The sequence below is a fragment of the Oncorhynchus tshawytscha genome, linkage group LG06, assembly GCF_018296145.1.
Source record: "Oncorhynchus tshawytscha isolate Ot180627B linkage group LG06, Otsh_v2.0, whole genome shotgun sequence".
Lineage (NCBI taxonomy): Eukaryota > Metazoa > Chordata > Actinopteri > Salmoniformes > Salmonidae > Oncorhynchus > Oncorhynchus tshawytscha.
The window spans coordinates 51,889,906-51,908,726 of record NC_056434.1 but is presented as its reverse complement, the minus strand read 5'-3'; the positions used below and the strand labels follow the sequence as shown (position 1 = coordinate 51,908,726).

General features: G+C 42.0%; 1 protein-coding gene across 5 annotated transcripts; it reads left to right on the top strand.

Moving 5' to 3' along the window:
- Nucleotides 1-353: 353 nt before the first annotated feature.
- Nucleotides 354-3,622, top strand: LOC112252697 (shaker-related potassium channel tsha2-like). Of its 5 annotated transcripts, XM_024424169.2 has the most exons (4): nt 354-2,140; nt 2,487-2,549; nt 2,733-2,786; nt 2,919-3,622. In XM_024424169.2, exon 1 carries the CDS (start codon nt 646-648, stop codon nt 2,095-2,097), a length of 1,452 nt encoding a protein of 483 aa, XP_024279937.1. In that variant the 5' UTR covers nt 354-645; the 3' UTR covers nt 2,098-2,140; nt 2,487-2,549; nt 2,733-2,786; nt 2,919-3,622. The 5 variants fall into 5 exon arrangements, with proteins under 5 accessions (XP_024279937.1, XP_024279936.1, XP_024279935.1 ...); XM_024424168.2 differs by lacking the exon at nt 2,487-2,549; XM_024424167.2 differs by having other exon boundaries at nt 2,487-2,786.
- Nucleotides 3,623-18,821: the final 15,199 nt, after the last annotated feature.

The following is an 18,821-nucleotide window of genomic DNA, read 5'->3' as shown; positions in this document are numbered from 1 at the left end:
CAAACATTTGAAATGCAACATTTTTAAAAACGAACTGGTGAAGTTGACTGAGTTGTGATTTTTTGGTAGGTTAACTAAAGGAAACTCGGTCAGTCCTTTAAAAAATTATGTCAGTGATTTGTTTCTCTGAAATAAGATATTAGAGCACTGGTCAACACTGCAAGTCTTGAGTTGAGAAAAGTTTTAAGAAGTGTAATATGTGTTTACCAGTTGTGTTAGATTCAACAACATGACACAGAGAGAGAAGTAAGTGAGCAGTGGACAGTGCAGCGAGTGTCATCACGTCAGTCAATTTGGGGAGGGCTTCTGGCTGTTTAAAATGGTGTGAATATGATAGCCAATACTGTAGACAGCCAACGGTAGCAAGTAGACAGACTGGAGAGTATTTCAGGACCGTCTGCAACTACAAAAAGTTTATTGATTTAAATGGGGGAAACCAACAAGAAAACTTTTACTGGGCAGAAAAAAACATATGGTGGAGTAATTAATCATACCATTTGGGAGGCTGGAGTGATTCAGTGAGGATTTACTTGGATACATTACCCAAAGAAAGAGACGGAGAGAAAGAAAGAAAAACTACCGAGAGAAAGTGACAGTGGGGGCCGTGGAGGTGAGTGAAGCGCTCACCCTTGAGAGGGGCAAAAGATGACTGTTGTATCCCGTGAGAACCAGGACGAGACTGTGGTAGTCCCTCCCCGGTACCAAGATGATTGCGACGTGGAGCGGGGCGACCAGGAGTGTAGCGAGAGGGTCGTCATCAACATCTCCGGGCTGCGTTTCGAAACTCAACTGAAGACCCTCTCGCGCTTTCCCTCTACGCTATTGGGAGACCCACGTAAAAGGATGCGCTTCTTCGATCCGTTGAGAAATGAGTACTTTTTCGATAGGAATAGACCCAGCTTTGATGCCATCCTTTATTATTACCAGTCCGGGGGAAGGCTTAGGAGACCTGTCAACGTTACCATGGACATTTTCATGGAAGAAATCAAATTTTATGAAATCGAAGAGGAGGTTATAGAGATGTTCAAAGAAGATGAAGGTATGATCAGAGAGGTGGAACGTCCGATGCCTGACAACGAGTTTCAGCGCCAGATGTGGTTGTTGTTTGAGTACCCCGACAGCTCGGGGCCTGCCCGGATGATCGCTGTTGTATCAGTCAGTGTGATTTTGATATCCATACTGATCTTCTGTTTGGAAACATTGCCACGGTTCAGGGAAGATCACAGCACAGACATAGAACTCAGTAATCACCTCATCACGAATGGGACTACTCGCCACAAAAAAAAAAATCCGTTGACAGACCCGTTTTTTATGGTTGAGTCACTTTGCATCGTGTGGTTTTCCTTTGAATTTCTCATGAGGTTTTTATCGTGCCCTAGCAAACCGGCTTTCTTCAAAAACGCAATGAACGTCATTGACATATTAGCGATTGCTCCTTATTTCATCACCCTTGGACTTGAACTCGCTGAGCTACAGGGAGCGGGAAGCGAGCAGGCCATGTCGTTAGCCATACTCAGAGTAATCCGTTTGGTTCGAGTCTTCAGGATTTTCAAACTTTCCAGGCACTCCAAGGGTCTCCAAATCTTGGGCCAGACACTCAACGCCAGCATCAGCGAACTAGGTCTTTTGATATTCTTTCTTCTCATAGGGGTTATTCTGTTCTCCAGCGCTGCTTACTTTGCAGAGACAGACGACCCTGAATCGGGATTCACGAGTATCCCCGCCGCATTTTGGTGGGCGGTGGTGTCCATGACTACGGTTGGATACGGAGACATGTGCCCGGTTACTATTGGCGGCAAAATAGTGGGATCGATGTGTGCCATCGCCGGAGTGCTGACCATAGCCCTACCTGTCCCTGTCATCGTTTCCAATTTTAATTACTTCTATCACAGAGAACGCAATGATGAGGACACCGCCGTGTATACTCACGTGACTTGTGGTCAACAGAATACTTCATTTGGCGAATTCAAATCGACCAGCGACAGCAAACAGTCCCTCGCCAAATCAGAGTACATTGAAGATGATTCTCTCGAGACACTCAGATTTACTAACTTTAGCCCATTTGAACATTACACTGGCAAGCTGACAGATGTATGAAAAAACAAGCAACGCCCTAGCTGAGCAGAAAAAAACGATATCGGTGAGTAGCCAGCCTGAGAACATTTACGGGCGCTTTTACGCAAGCAGTTAGTTGGCATGCAATCTCTCAATAACTTGAATTAATTTGTTGAATACCTTCAGTTGGCCTAATGCTTCATAACAGTAATGTCAGGTCAGTGTCCGGCCTATGTGCATGTTTGAATAACTACACGCAGTTTTACCCACCCTATTACGCACGGTGTTTGTTGGCATATAATCTTAAAATAGCTGGAATTAATTTGTTTGACACCTTCAGTAGGCCTAAAACTGTATTACAGGTCAGTAGCGTACAGTGTTGAGTGGCTACAACAACTTCTAAAACTGGGTTGCTTTTGGAGAGTTTATAGAATTTCTGAACTCGGAGCGCCACTGTGTGGTTGAAACGCAATCGCGCAGCAGACGCGTCTCAGGTAAAACATTCAAGCAGCTATTTACGTTATGTGTGCAAGACGTTGCTGATGATGTAAGTGTGTGTATAATTTACTTGTGATTGTGTATACATTTTCCATAAAAAAGCTTTTTAGGGACATTTTAGACAGAAGTGATGGAATGTCACCACAAACAAAAAAACATGATCTTCTTTTTACTTCCAGGGGACAAGATCAAAAACCACTGCCTTTCTACTCCACTTGAAAGTAAATGCTGATGTAAGTGTGTGTATTATTTACTTATGACTGTTCATACATTTTCCCTAAAAAGCTTTATAGGGACATTTTAGACAGAAGTGATGGAATGTCACCACAGAAGAAAAAAAAACATGATCTTCTTTTTACTTTCAGGGGACAAGATCAAAGACCATTGCGTTTCTGCTCCGCTTGAAAGGAAATGCAGGCATGGCTTTTCCAAATCTAGATGTACTTGTAACTGAAAAAGTCAAGAGAGTGAATAAAAAACACACATGACATGTCTCCATGAACAATTGGCCAGCAATGTGAGATGACAGGTGCTGATGCAACATCCAATGGGGAGCTCGCTGAAGGAAACACGGGTTTGGAGCCTCTGCCTTTAGGAAACCGATAACCTTTGAAAATCAATTAACCTTTCAAAGTATTTTGCTGTCCATTCAATGAACTATGAAATGACTACTGTAGATATCCTGTTGTGTATTATTGTAAATAGGCCTATAGTGTAAATTCAATCGTTGTGCTCGACTCAGAATCTTCGTCCTTTATTTTATTGAACTATTTTATTGTACAGAGTATCTGATTTTGCCATAAACGTTCCTTGGGAAGCTAGATTTAAAATCACTCTTCTTAAAATAACTTAACCATAGGAATCTTATTAAGTATGCATGTAAGGAGACATCAATTGTGCTCATGAAATGTCATGAAGATTTATTTATATTTTTGTAAGATTGTTAAAATGTATGTGAACTTTTGAAGAATATTTTTTTCAGAAAACAATTCAGAAAATACCTCAATGTGTTTTTTTGTTCTGGATGGGTGCACCTTTACACACATTAAAGGGATACTTCGGGATTTTGGCAAAGAGGCCCTTTATCTACGCTGAACAAAAATATAAACGCAAAACACAACCATTTCTAAGGTTTTACTGAGTTACAGTTCATATAAGGAAATCAGTCTATTATAATAAATTCAGTCAATTATAATGAATTCATTAGGCCCCAATCTATGGATTTCACATGACTGGTCACAGATACCTTTAAAAAAAGGTAGGGGCGTGGATCAGAAAATCAGTATCTGGTGTGACCAACATTTTCCTCATGTAGTGCGACACAGCTCCTTCGCATAGAGTTGATCAGACTGTTGATTGTGGAATGTTGCCCCACTCCTCTTCAATGGCTTTGCAAAGTTGCTGGATATTGCCGGGAACTGGAACACGCTGCCGTACACGTCGATCCAGAGCATCCCAAATCTGCTCAATGGGTGACCTTTCTGGTGAGTATGCTGGCCCTGGAAGAACTGGGATATTTTCAGCTTCCAGGAATTGAGTACAGATCCTTGTGACATGGGGCCATGCATTATCATGCTGGAACATAAGGTGATGACGGCGGATAAATGGCACAACATTGGGCCTCAGGATCTCATCTCTGTGCATTCAAATTGTTGTCAATTAAATGCAATTGTGTTCGTTGTCCGTAGCTTATGCCTGCCCAAACCATAACCCCACCATGGGGCACTCTGTTCACAACCTCACGCCCAAACGACGCCATGCAAGTTCATCCGTGAAAAGCACACTTCTCCAGCATGCCAGTGGCCATTGAAGGTGAGAATTTGCCCACTGAAGTCGGTTACGATGCCAAACTGCAGTCAGGTCAAAACCCTAGCGACGACGACGAGCATGCAGATTAGCTTCTCTGAGACAGTTTCTGCGGACCCACAGTTTCATCAGCTGTCCAGGTGGCTGGTCCCAGACGACCCCGCAGGTGAAGTAGCTGGATGTGGAGGTCCTGGGCTGGAGTGGTTACACATGGTCTGCGGTTGTGAGGCCAGTTTGACGTAATCACAAATTCCTTAAAATGACATTGGAGGCAGCTTATGGTAGAGAAATTAACATTCCATTTTCTGGCAACAGCACTGGTGGACATTCCTGCAGTCAGCATGGCAATTGCACATTCTTAAAACTTGAGACATCTGTGTTATTGTGTTGTCTGACAAGATTTTAGAGTGGCCTTTATTGTCCGCAGCACAAGGTGCACCTGTGTAATAATCATGCTGATCAGTTTCTTGATATGCCACACCTGTCTTGGGGATGGGTTATCTTTGCAAAGGAGAAATGCTTACTACCAGGGATGTAATCAAATTTGTGCATACAATTTGAGAGCTTTTTGTGCATATGGAACTTTTATTTTTATTTCAGCTCATGAAACATGGGACTAACACTTTCCATGTTGCGTTTATATTTTTGTTCAGTGTACTTCCCCAGAGGGAGGTCAATTTGTGGATACCACTTTTATGTCTCTAAGTGTAGTTTGAAGGAAGTTGCTAACTAGCGCTAGTGCAAGAGTTAGAGTTTATTTGTATTTTTACAGGGACGATGCACATTAATCAACGTTTCAGTAAAAGTGCCGGTTTTAGCCAGCCAGCTAATTTTCAACCACAGTCCCTGGGCTGGATATCATAAACAATTACAATAACAATACAGACAAACAAATGAGCAGTGAGCACATGCAAAGCAACATAGAACAAGCAACACAGACAGAGCAATAGCACAAAAAGCAACAAAACAAAATACAGTGCCTTTGGAAAGTATTCACACCCCTTGACTTTTTCCACATTTTGTTATGTTACAGCCTTATTCTAAAATGGATAACTAAAAAAAGAATGATCCTCAGCAATCTACACACAATACCCCATAATGACAAGGCAAAAACAGGTTTGTAGAAATGTTTGCAAATGTATTAAACTTAAAAAACAGAAATGCCTTATTTACATAAGTATTCAGACCTGAGAAACAAGATTCTCAGATGAAACCAAGATTGAACTCTTTGGCCTGAATGCCAAGTGTCACATCTGGAGGAAACCTGGCACGCATCCCTATGGTGAAGCATGGGGGTGGCAACATCATGCTGAGAGGATGTTTTTCAGCAGCAGGCACTGGGAGACTAGTCAGGATGGAGACAAAGATGAACAGAGCAAAGTACAGAGAGATCCTTGATGAAAATCTGCCCCAGAGCCCTCAGGACCTCAGACTGGGGTGAAGCTTCACCTTCCAACAGGGACAACGACTCTAAGCACACAGACAAGACAACGCAGGAGTGGCTTTGGGACAAATCTCTGAATGTCCTTGAGTGCCCCAGACAGAACACAGACTTTAACCCGATCGAACATCTCTGGAGAGACCTGAAAATAGCTGTGCAACACTTCCCATACAACCTGACAGAGCTTGAGAGGATCTGTAGAGAAGAATGGGAGGAACTCCCAAATACATGAGTGCCAAGCTTGTAGCATCATACCGAAGAAGACTCGAGGCTGTAATCGCTACCGAAGGTGCTTCAACAAAGTGCTGAGTAAAGGGTCTGAATAATGGAAATTGATGTAAAAATGTTTCACTAGCAACTTTAAACAATGCCACTTAATATAATGTTTCCATGCCCTACATTACTCATCTCATATGTATATGTATATACTGTACTCATTTAAACTGCTGCATCTTGCCATCTTTATGTAATACATGTATCACTAGCCACTTTAAACTATGCCACATTATGTTTATATACCCTACATTACTCATCTCATATGTGTATACTACCATCTGCTGCATCTTGCCTATGCCGTTCTGTACCATCACTCATTCATATATCTTTATGTACATATTCTTTATCCCTTTACACTTGTGTGTATAAGGTAGTAGTTGTGGAATTGTTAGGTTAGATTACTCGTTGGTTATTACTGCATTGTCGGAACTAGAAGCACAAGCATTTCACTACACTCGCATTAACATCTGCTAATGTGTATGTGACAAATACAATTTGATTTGATTTGAATACTTATGTAAATGTGTTATTTCATTTTTAGATTTAAAAATAAATAAATTGGCAAATATAAAAACCTGTTCTTGCTTTTTCATTATGGGGTATTGTGTGTAGATTGATGAGGAAAAAAACAATTGAATACATTTTAGAATAAGGCTGTAACCTACCGAAATGTGGAAAAAGCCAAGGGGTCTGAATATTTTCCGAAAGTACTGTGCATAAAAGTAACAAACTGTTTCCACACCTCACAAACTATAGACAACATGGAAAGTGGCAATACACATCTAGGGATTATGTTCACAAGTCTGATTGGCCTTTGGCCATGGCTTTATGTTTTTTGTGAAGGTGCGATATGTGGTGCAGCTGTGTTTGTCTAATGGCTGTGTGTTGGGAAGCTCTCACAGAGAAAGCAGATTGACTAAAGGTGCTATTCCTTCAGGGAACTATACAGTCACCTCTCATGGCAGACCTTGTGGATCTGCTGCCATGGGTTTGGGTTTTCTATTTAACAAAGTGGAGGGGGAGCCAGGCCATTTTTTTTAGTATTGATTGGCTCAAAATAAACAGCTCATTAAGCAGCTTTGTAATAGTTGTCAACTTTTAAACATGTTACAATATGGGGTGGCAGGTAGCCTAGTGGTTAGTATCCGAGATGTTGCTGGCTTGAATCCCTGAGCTGACAAGGTAAAAATCTGTTGTTCTGAACCAGGCAGTTAACACACTGTTCCCTGGTAGGTCGTCATTGTAAAGAAGAATTTGCTCTCAACTGACTTGCCTAGTTAAATATGATTGGTTACTGGAATCTCACTAGTAACGATACGTATTCAACATTAGTTGACCTCTGTTACATATACGTTTAAGGTAAAACAACAACAAAAATATGGTCCACTTTTTATTTGGTTTGCAAATGAGAACAAAACAATCAAGTGACAAAACAGTTCTATTACAAAGTACTGAAATACACATTTGAATATTCCACAGTTGCAATTAATTTCATGTACGGAAAACGTAAAATAGAATCATATTTTATAATATTAACAACATAGATCCTCCCAAGAATAGTAACTCTTCAATAACATTAGTTATTAGGTATTTTTTTAGGATACCCATTAGCTGTTGCAAAAGCAGCAGCTACTCTTCCTGGGGGTCCACACAGAACATGAAACATGACACAGTACAGAACATTAATAGACAAGAACAGATCAAGGACAGAACTACATTAAAAAAAAATTACAGGCACACGTAGCCTACATAACAACGCATACACACAAAACTGTCTAGGTCAAATAGGGGAGAGTTGTGCCGTGAGGTGTCGCTTTATCTGTTTTTTGAAACCAGGTTTGCTGTTTATTTGAGCAATATGAGGATGGAATGGAGTTCCATGCAATAATTAGGAAGTGGGATGGGAGTGTCCTTACTTTAAAGTAGCTAGTAGTAGTAACGTAATTGAAGTGCGACAGTGATATATTAAGTGTATGATATTAATTAATCAATATGGTAGGTCCACTTGTAGCACCAGCTAGCAGCACATCTTAGCAGAATAAACTAAGCAGAGAGAGAGTGTGGGGGAAAGACAGAGAGAGACAGAAAGACAGAGAGAGAGAGAGAGAGAGAGAGAGAGAGAGAGAGAGAGGAAGTCAAGGAGATCCGTTGTGCAGGCAGATAGGGAGGGTTGGAAAGACAGCCCATTCTTTATTAATGATACTAGCAGTTAAGAGCTCACTCCACTTGCTGTTTGGCCCCGAAAATGTCTATCAATGGATTGTCAATGGATCATGTCCAAAGATTCCTTCCCTGTTGTGGAGTACCCAGTTGACTGTAAAAACCTAAATGGATATTGATTATTAACTTTTGGGGGAGGCACAATAAGTAGCCTAATTGATAAAAAGTGTAGTAAGCCTAAACTCTCATAACACTATTTGGGTTGTAGCATTAATACTAGACTCATTCCTAATGTTAACCCTGTAGGATATACATTGATTAGGCTACGCATACTTTATTCAATTACAATGTCTGTGGTTATAAACAAACATAACTGTTGTGGGATATTGCCATTGGTGTATTTATTCCTGCTTGTACAGTGTGTACAATCAAACCCTGCTTTGTAAATTGTCATCACGGGTTCACAGTGAAGACAATATTTTTGATCAAAAAGAGTGGTACCGATTGGCCTATAGGTGGCGTTGTTATAAGCAGTCCATTGAGAATGATAGAGGCCACCAGTGGCCAAAAGTCCATATTAGCATGGGCAGCCGTATTAGCATGGGCAGTGCCATTGAGGGCTTCCACCATTTTAATGTAGTCAACTGGCTGGGACTTCCAACTGAATTGTCTGATCCCTCCTGGAGACCCTGTTGGAGATATGTCCAATGGGGTCATCAGGATGGATCAGCCAAATGTGAAGAAGAAAATGGACTACTTCAATTAGCAGCAACATAACATAGTCAAGAGGGGGAGTCTGGGTAAACATTTGATTAGCTGTTCAGGAGTCTTATGGCTTTGGGGTAGAAGCTATTAAGAAGCCTTTAGAAGCCCTAGACTTGGCGCTCTGGTACCGCTTGTCCTGCGGTAGCAGAAAGAACAGTCTATGACTAGGGTGGCTGGTGTCTTTAACAATTTTTAGGGCCTTCCTCTGACACCACCTGGTATAGAGGTCCTGGGTGGCAGGAAGCTTGACCCCAGTGATGTACTCTCTGTAGTGCCTTATGGTTGGAGGCTGAGCAGTTAACATACCAGGCAGTGATGCAACCAGCCAGGATGCTCTCGATGGTGCAGCTGTAGAATTCTTAGAGGATCTGAGAACCCATGCCAAATCTTTTCAGTCTCCTAAGGGGGATTAGGCTTTGTAGCGCCCTCTTCACGACTGTCTTGGTATGTTTGGACCATGATAGTTTGTTGGTGATGTGGACACCAAGGAACTTGAACCTCTCAACTTGCTCCACTACAGCCCCATCGATGAGAATGGGGGCATGCTCAGTCCTCCTTTTTCTGTAGTCTATAATCATCTGTTTTTTTCTCTCTCATCACAATGAGGGAGAGGTTATTATCCTTGCACCACATGACCAGGTCTCTGACCTCCTCCCTATAGGCCCTGTCATCGTTGTCGGTGATCAGGCCTACCACTGTTGTGTCATCGGCAAACTTAATGATGGTGTTGGAGTCGTGCCTGGCCATGCAGTCATGGGTGAACAGCAAGTACAGGACTCTCAGGACCTCTCAGGACTGAGAAGGCACCCCTGAGAGACTCCCGTGTTGAGGATCTGCGTGGCAGATGTGTTGTTACCTACCCTTACCACCTGAGGGCATCCCATCAGGAAGTCCAGGATCCAGTTGCAGAGGGAGGCGTTTAGTCCCAGGGTCCTTAGCTTAGTGATGAGCTTTGAGGGCACTATGGTGTTGAACGCTGAGCAGTAGTCAATGAATAGCATTCTCACGTAGGCGTTCCTTTTGTCCAGGTGGGTAGGGCAGTGTGGAGTGCAATAGAGATTGCATAATCTGTGGATCTGTTGGGGCGCTATGCAAATTGGAGTGGGTCTAGAGTTTCTGGGTATAATGGTGTTGATGTGAGCCATGACCAACCTTTCAAAGCACTTCATGGCTACAGACATGAGCGATACGGTCCGATAGTAATTTAGGCAGGTTACCTATGGTGGACTATGGTGGTCTGCTTGAAACATGTTGGTATTACAGGCTCAGACAGGGAGAGGCTGAAAATGTCAGTGAAGACACTTGCCAGTTGGTCAGCGCATGCTCAGAGTACACGTCCTGGTAATCCGCCTGGCTCTGCGGTCTTTTGAATGTTGACCTGTTTTAAGGTCTTATTCACATCGGCTCTGGAAAGCGTGATCACACAGTCGTTCAGAACAGCTGATAATCTCATGCATGCTTCAGTGTTGCTTGCCTCGAAGCAAGCATAGAAGTAATTTAGGTCATCTGGTAGGTTCGTGTCACTGGGCAGCTCGGCTGTGCTTCCATTTGTAGTCTGTAATAGTTTGCAAGCCCTGCCACATCTTTCGAGCGTTGGGGACAGTGTAGTATGATTCAATCTTAGTCCTATCTGTCTGTTTGATAGTTCGTTGGAGGGCATAGTGAGATTTCTTATAAGCATCCCGCTCCTTGAAACAGCAGCTTTAGCTCAGTGCAGATATTGCCTGTAGGGCTCCCGAGTGGTGCAGTGGTCTAAGACACTGCATCTCAGTGCAAGAGGCGTCACTACAGTCCCTGGCTTGAATCCAGGCTGTATCACATCCGGTCGTGATTGGGAGTCCCATGGGGATTGGCCCAGCGTTGTTTGGGTTTGGATGGGGTGGGCTGTCATTGTAAATAAGAATTTGTTCTTAACTGACTTGCCTAGTTAAATAAAGGTTAAATAAAGTGATCCATGGTTTCTGGTCGGGGTATGTACAGTCACTGTGGGGATGATGTCATCGATGCACTTATTGATGAAGCCAGTGACGGATGTGGTGTACTCCTCAATGCCATCGGAAGAATCCCGTAACATATTCCAGTCTGTGCTAGCAAAACAGTCCTGTAGCTTAGCATCTGCTTCATCTGACCACTCTTTGTTGACGAGTCACTGGTGCTTCCTGCTTTAGTTTACTTTTAAGCGGGAATCAGGAGGATAGAATTATGGTCAGATTTGCCAAATGGAGGGCGAGGGAGAGCTTTGTACACGTCTCTGTGTGTGGATAAAGGTGGTCTAGAGTTTTTTTCCCCTCTGGTTGTACATTTACCATGATGGTAGAAATTAGGTAAAACCCATTTGTTACCCTGCTTTAAAGGTCCTGGCCACTAGGATTGCTGCCTCTGGATGAGCGTTTTCCTGTTTGCTTATGGCATTATACAGCTAATTGAGTGCGATCTTAGTGCCAGCATCAGTTTGTGGTGGTAAATAGACAGCTATGAAAATTATGGATGTTAAATAGTGTCATCTTCAGCTTATCATGAGATACTCTACTTCAGGCGAGCAAAACCTTGAGGCTTCCTTAAATATTAGATTTTGTGCACCAGCTGTTGTTTACAAATATACACTGACCACCACCCCTTGTCTTACCAGAGGCATCTGTTCTATCTTGCCGATGCAGCATAAACCCCGCCAGCTGTATGTTAACCTTATCGTCCCCACAGCAGAGAGGGGACACATTTGTATGTAGCATAGAGATAGATAGAAGACTCATCATGGAGATAACCAGTTTTAACATGGATATAGTGTAACACAGTATATATATATATATATATATATATATATATATATATGTTTTTTTCACCTTTATTTAACCAGGTAGGCCAGTTGAGAACAAGTTATCATTTACAACTGCAACCTGGCCAAGATAAAGCAAAGCAGTGCAACAAAAACAACAATGTGATTAAAAAAACGTAGAGTCAATAACACAATAGAAAATCTGTATACAGTGTGTGCAAATGAAGTAAGAAGGTAAGACAATAAATAGGCCATAGTGGTGAAGTACTTACAATTTAGCAATTAACACTGGAGTGATAGATGTTCAGATGAGGAGGTGCAAGTAGAAATACTGGTGTGCAAAAGAGCAGAAAAAAACAAAAAACAAATATGGGGATGAGGTAGGTAGTTGGTTGGATGGGCTATTTACAGATGGTCTGTGTACAGCTGCAGCGATCGATAAGCTGCTCTGACAGCCAATGTTTGAAGTTAGTGAGGGAGATATAAGTCTCCAACTTCCGTGATTTTTGCAATTCATTCCAGTCATTGGCAGCAGAGAACTGGAAGGAAAGGTGGCCAAAGCAGGTGTTGGCTTTGGGGATGACCAGTGAAATGTACATGCTGGGGCTCGTGCTACGGGTGGGTATTGCTATTGTGACCAGTGAGCTGAGATAAGGTGGAGCTTTACCTAGCAAAGACTTATAGATGACCTGGAGCCAGTGGGTTTGGCGAAGAATATGTAGCGAGGACCAGCCAACGAGAGCATACAGGTCGCAATGGTGGGTAGTATATGGGGCTTTGGTGACAAAACGGATGGCACTGTGATGGACAACATCCAATTTGCTGAGTAGAGTGTTGGAGGCTATTTTGTAAATGACATCGCCAAAGTCAAGGATCGGCAGGATAGTCAGTTTTACGAGGGTTGGTTGAAGAGCATGCATTTAGTTTTACTAGCATTTAAGAGCTGTTATATATTCACCTGTATTTACCGCCACTAAAGAAATGCTAATTACCTGCTAATGTGGCTATCATAAAGAACTACAAATGCCATGATGATCTGGATGAGACTGCCAAATCTTGGCAAAGGTAAGAATATCTGGAATAACTGTAATATTAGCTAAATGTAGTAATGAATACATTGGCTACATTTCTTTAAATTGGCCTGTTAGCAAACGTGCCAGCTAGAGATGACGTGCAGGTGCTTCTACAGTTGAAGTCGGAAGTCAGCCAAAACCTCAGAAAACAATTTGTAGACCTCCACAGGTCTGGTTCATCCTTGGGAGCAATTTCAAAACACCTGAAGGTACCACGTTCATCTGTACAAACAATAGTACGCAAGTATAAATACCATGGGACCACGCAGCCGTCATACCGCTCAGGAAGGAGACGCGTTCTGTCTCCTAGAGATAAAGGTACTTTGGTGCGAAAAGTGCAAATCAATCCCAGAACAACAGCAAAGGACCTTGTGAAGATGCTGGAGGAAACAGGTACAAAAGTATATATATCCACAGTAAAACGAGTCCTATATCCACATAACCAGAAAGCCGCTCAGCAAGGAAGAAGCCACTGCTCCAAAACAGCCGTAAAAAAAGACAGACTATGGTTTGCAACTGCACATGGGGACAAAGATTGTACTTTTTAGACCTCTGGTCTGATGAAACAAAAATAGAACTGTTTGGCCATAATGACCATCGTTATGTTTGGAGGAAAAAGGGGGAGGCTTGCAAGCCAAAGAACACCATCCCAACCGTGGAGCACGGGGGTGGCAGAATCATGTTGTGGGGGTGCTTTGCTGCAGGAGAGACTGGTGCACTTCACAAAATAGATGGCATCATGAGGTCGGAAAATTATGTGGATATATTGAAGCAACATCTCAAGACATCAGTCAGGAAGTTAAAACTTGGTCCCAAATGGGTCTTCCAAATGGACAATGACCCCAAGCATACTTCCAAAGTTGTGGCAAAATGGCTTAAGGACAACAAAGTCAAGGTATTGGAGTGGCCATCACAAAGCCCTGACCTCAATTCTATAGAAAATGTGTGGGCAGAACTGAAAAGGCGTGTGCAAGCATGGAGGCCTACAAACCTGACTTGGTTACAGCAGCTCTGTCAGGAGGAATGGGCCAAAATTCACTCAACTTATTGTGGGAATCTTGTGGAAGGCTACCCGAAACGTTTGACCCAAGATAAACAATTTAAAGGCAATGCTACCAAATACTAATTGAGCGTATGTAAACTTCTGACCCACTGAGAATGTGTTGAAAGAAATAAAAGCTGAAATAAATAATTCTCACAAACTATTATTCTAACATTTCACATTCTTAAAATAAAGTGGTGGCCCTAACTGACCTAAAACAGGGATTTATTACTAGGATTAAATGTCAGGAATTGTGAAAAACTGTGTTTAAATGTATTTGGCTAAGGTGTATGGATAATCTACATTGCTTGCTCTTTGGGGTTTTAGGCTGGGTTTCTGTATAGCACCTTGTGTCATCGGCTGATGTAAACAGGGCTTTATAAATACATTTGATTGATTGATTGCAACGATTTGTAGTTTTGCATGATATCTACTTTGCTGCTAATAAGTATTTTCGAATCACGCCAGGGTAAACCGACACAAAACACAGTCCTTATTTTAAGTATTTCTAAAATTTCCACACCATCACACCTCTTCCTCCATGCTTTACGTTGGGAAATACACATGCGGAGATCATCCGTTCACCCACACCGCGGCTCACAAAGACACGGCGGTTGGAACCAAAAATCTCCAATTTGGACTGCAGACAAAAGCACACATTTCCACCCGTCTAATGTCCATTGCTCGTGTTTCTTGGCCCAAGCAAATCTCTTCTTCATATTGGTCTCCTTTGGTGGTGGTTTCTTTGCAGCAATTTGACGATGAAGGCCTGATTCACACAGTTCCCTCTGAATAGTTGATGATGATGTCACGTTCTGACCTTTATTTCCTTTGTTTTGTATTTATTTAGTATGGTCAGGGCGTGAGTTGGGTGGGCAGTCTATGTTTGATTTTCTATGATTTGGGATTTCTATGTTTCGGCCTAGTATGGTTCTCAATCAGAGGCAGGTGTCATTAGTTGTCTCTGATTGAGAATCATACTTAGGTAGCCTGGGTTGCACTGTTTGTTTGTGGGTGATTGTCTATGTTAGTGGCTTGTGTCAGCACAGGTCTCATTTGTAGCTTCACGGTCGTTTTTGTTACTCTTTTGTATAGTGTTGCAGTGTTCAGTGTTCTCTTTATTAAAATTCACTATGAATACATACCATGCTGCATTTTGGTCCTCTGATCCTTCTCACCTCTCCTCTTCAGATGAAGGGGAGGAAGACCGTGACAGATGAGATATGTCTGTTACTTGAACTCTGTGAAGCATTTATTTGGGCTGCAATTTTTGAGGCTGGTAACTCTAATGAACTTATCCTCTGCAGCAGAGGTAACTCTGGGTCTTCCATTCCTGTGACAGTCCTCATGAAAGCCAGTTTCATCATAGCGCTTGATGGTTTTTGCGACTGCACTTGAATAAACTTTCAAAGATCTAGAAATGTTCCATATTGACTGACCTTCATGTCCATTCATAACGATGGACTGTCGTTTCTATTTGCATATTTGAACTGTTCCTGCCATAATATGGGCTATCTTCTGTATATCACCCCTACCTTATCACAACACAACTGATTGGCTCAAACACATTAAAAAAAGAAATTCCACATATTAACTTTTAAGAATGCACACCTGTTAATTGAAATGCTTTCCAGGTGACTACCTCATGAAGCTGGTTGAGAGAATGCCAAGCATGTGCAAAGCTGTCATCAAGGTAAAGGGTGGCTATTTTAAGAATCTCAAATATAAAATATATTTTGATTTGTTTAACACTTTTTTGGTTACTAAATGATTCCATATGTGTTATTTGATAGTTTTGATGTCTTCACTATTATTCTACAATGTAGAAAATAGTAAAAATAAAGAGAACCCCTTGAATAAGTAGATGTTCTAAAACGTTTTACTTGTAGTGTATGTATAGCAATAGTTCAATAAGATAGCCTTGACTAGAATATAGTATATTCATATGAAATGGGAAAAACACTATGTAAACATTAAAGTGGCCAGTGTTCCATGTCTATGTACAAAGGGCAACAGCCTCTAACATGCAGGGATGAGTAACTGGGTGGTAGCCAGCTAGTGACAGTGACTAAGTTTAGGGCAGGGTACTGGGTGAAGGTTGGCTAGTGATGGCTATTTCAGATAGAAGATGTTTCTCTGTCCCAGCTTTGATGCACCTGTACTGACCTAGCTTTCTGTAAAAAAAGACATTGGATCATTCTAAAACCAATTTTGACATGTTGAAAATCAAAATATGCACCATGCATTCCATGAACATGTTAGATGGAAGAGCTAAGGTCTTTCAGGTCTTGCTTGACATTGATTCTCTGTTCTTTGCGTCATAAAACACACAACTGTCAGTCCCCTTTTGGCCCATGGTGTTATAGACAGTTTTTGTTTTTTTGGACAAGTGACTTGAGCTTTCAGGCAAGCAAAAAATCTGTCCTACTTGTCCGAAGCCCTGTAATGTCAAGCCCTGTAAATGATTCCATCATGGGCAACAACTGGCCACTAGAACTGAACTGATGGACATGGGGCAGTAAAATTGGGATGTAAACTCGATGTATATGTCCTTAGAAGCTGTGTGAATACAAAGTCACTGCAACCATAGATGGCTGCACCAGACCCGTTGGTGGCACTAAAGTGCAATAAGTATTGATCAAGTGTCTCGTGCAAATGAATGTTAGATTTAAATGAGGCAGACAAAACAATGTGAAATATTGAGATTAGTTTATCTGTATAACATTGCCTGTTATGTGGCCTGAACGTAGTGAAAGGTAGGATCTGTTATTCTGTAATAAAAGCATATTACAGAGTGTATTGAAGTATTTTGGATCGCTACTTTAGAATGTACCAACTGAGATTTAATAAATCAACATGCTAATGCTTTCACTGATTGCACGTAAATAAAGATAGTTCCTACATGATAGAGGGCTTACTTTGGTATCCAACTGATCTTGTGTCCTCTCTGTCATCCTGTGAAGCCCCGTATTTATGTTTTTTTTATTCACATCCATGAAAAGGCCCCCTACTTTCCAAAAGTAATGGAAATATATGTTATTGTTTGTTTAGGCCTATCAGACCATTTTAAAAACACATAGCAAATCGATGGGACGAAACACGCAGGTTACTAAAGCAGTTATTCCCATTGTGTTCTATAAAACAAGTGAACAGGTATACTGTAGCTTATCCCAAATGATCAGACATCCCCTTGCGATCATGCACGCAGCCCTTCTAAAAAAAAAGTCATCTCACTTCATTGCCTTTGAAAAGCCCCCTGTCCTTGAACGAACTCAGTGCAGCTTGACGCAAATCAATCTTAAAACAGTAACCTGCGTGTTTCGTCCCATCGATTAGACTGACAGGACAAACAACAGCATAACGTTGCACCATGCACGAGGAAGGGCAGGGGGTGGAACGTCCGGAGGATGATGATCGAGCGGTCTGTTCTGAGACGCGGTGCTCGCGACCGCTGTCCATGGCGCTGAATCAAGCCACTCCTTGTCGTGCTGAAACGGTCTGCACCGCGGCCGCTCTTTCCGGCCATTGGCCACTCACAGAATTGAGCTGAGTTAGAATACGCACAGCTGAGTGCTGTAATGTAAACTGTATAAAGTAATGACCGTGCCAAGTTAGACTACTTTTTCCAGAATATCAGTTTATAAGTAGCCTATCATTAGGACCATTGTTGGTTTTTGGGAAATAATGATTAAGATACCTGCTCATCACCCTCCAGCGGAGCAGATATTGCACTAGTGCTGGCACACACAAATACTCTTGTTTTTTTGTGGTGTAGAGAGCACTCGTGGCAGCGTGCTTTAGTATAGCCAGTCTGCATTGCGTCGAAACCCGTTCTCTCCCTCCCTCCCTCTCTCTCTCTCTCTCTCTCTCGCCCCTTCCCTCTATCTCCTCATCCACTCTCCTTGCATGTGGAATACATAAGAACAATGTACTGAACATTATTAAGAAATGATTATATCTTCACATAAATCGATACCTCCATCTGTGCCGGCTCGGGGTAAAACAAATTCTAAAATGCTCGTCATCTTGTCTACTCGTAACAAGACATTTCTGCTGATGCGGTAATGTCTTGAAATGGCAAGGGTTCGCTTATTGCCCCTTAATGTATCTCCCCCTGAATTGCAGCATAATAATTTCTCCTGCTCTAAACCATTCACACCGAAGTGCCCCACCGCACAAGTGACTGTAGGCTACAGAAGTTGCTCACGTTTCTCCGACTCCAGCGTGATTTTACAACGAATGTTAAGCGACGGGATCAAGATGTAGACAAATAAGACATTTAAGTTTACCGATACGAAGGGCTCAGACAGTGATGTCTTGGGTGTTTCAGTCTATACCAGGGCCTGCACAGAGGAAAGCTCCAATGTGTTGCGGTGGGGTGCGTTGTAAAGTGTTCATGTTTTAACACATGACAACAAAGCTACGGCAGTCCTGGCTGTCCTAGCGGTTGGATGACTGTGCTGAGTCGCGGACAAGACGCAGGTAAGCATTGAAACTGGTGCACTCTTGTCTGTCTGTCTGTCTGTCATAACAGGGGTCAGGGGGAATAATTTCAAGGCTATTGTTACAATGTTACTAGTATTTAGAGACTGTGACAGTCAATTGGTATTGCTTTCTATATGACTTTTAGTGCATTTAACGCTTAATTATTTGCGTGAGGTAGCCTATATTTATATATATATTTGCTATATAGGCTATATATAGCATTTACCCTGCCAATTGTAATATGCATATTCGATTGCTTTATGTCTAGATTATCACCAATAAAACAATGTCATTTACCCCTTTGGACGCTGATAAATAGGCAGGACATATAGCCTAGAGGCTAAATAAATAAATAAATGGTAGAAATAGCTGAGCTAGCAAATATCTCCGCTTTTCCTTCGATCCAATCGTTTCTCTTTTTTTTCTCTGACTGGGTAACAGAGGCAG

Excerpts from the sequence above, each read along its gene's own strand:
- LOC112252697 (XM_024424168.2), top strand. The coding sequence starts at position 646 with ATGACTGTTGTATCCCGTGAGAACCAGGACGAGACTGTGGTAGTCCCT.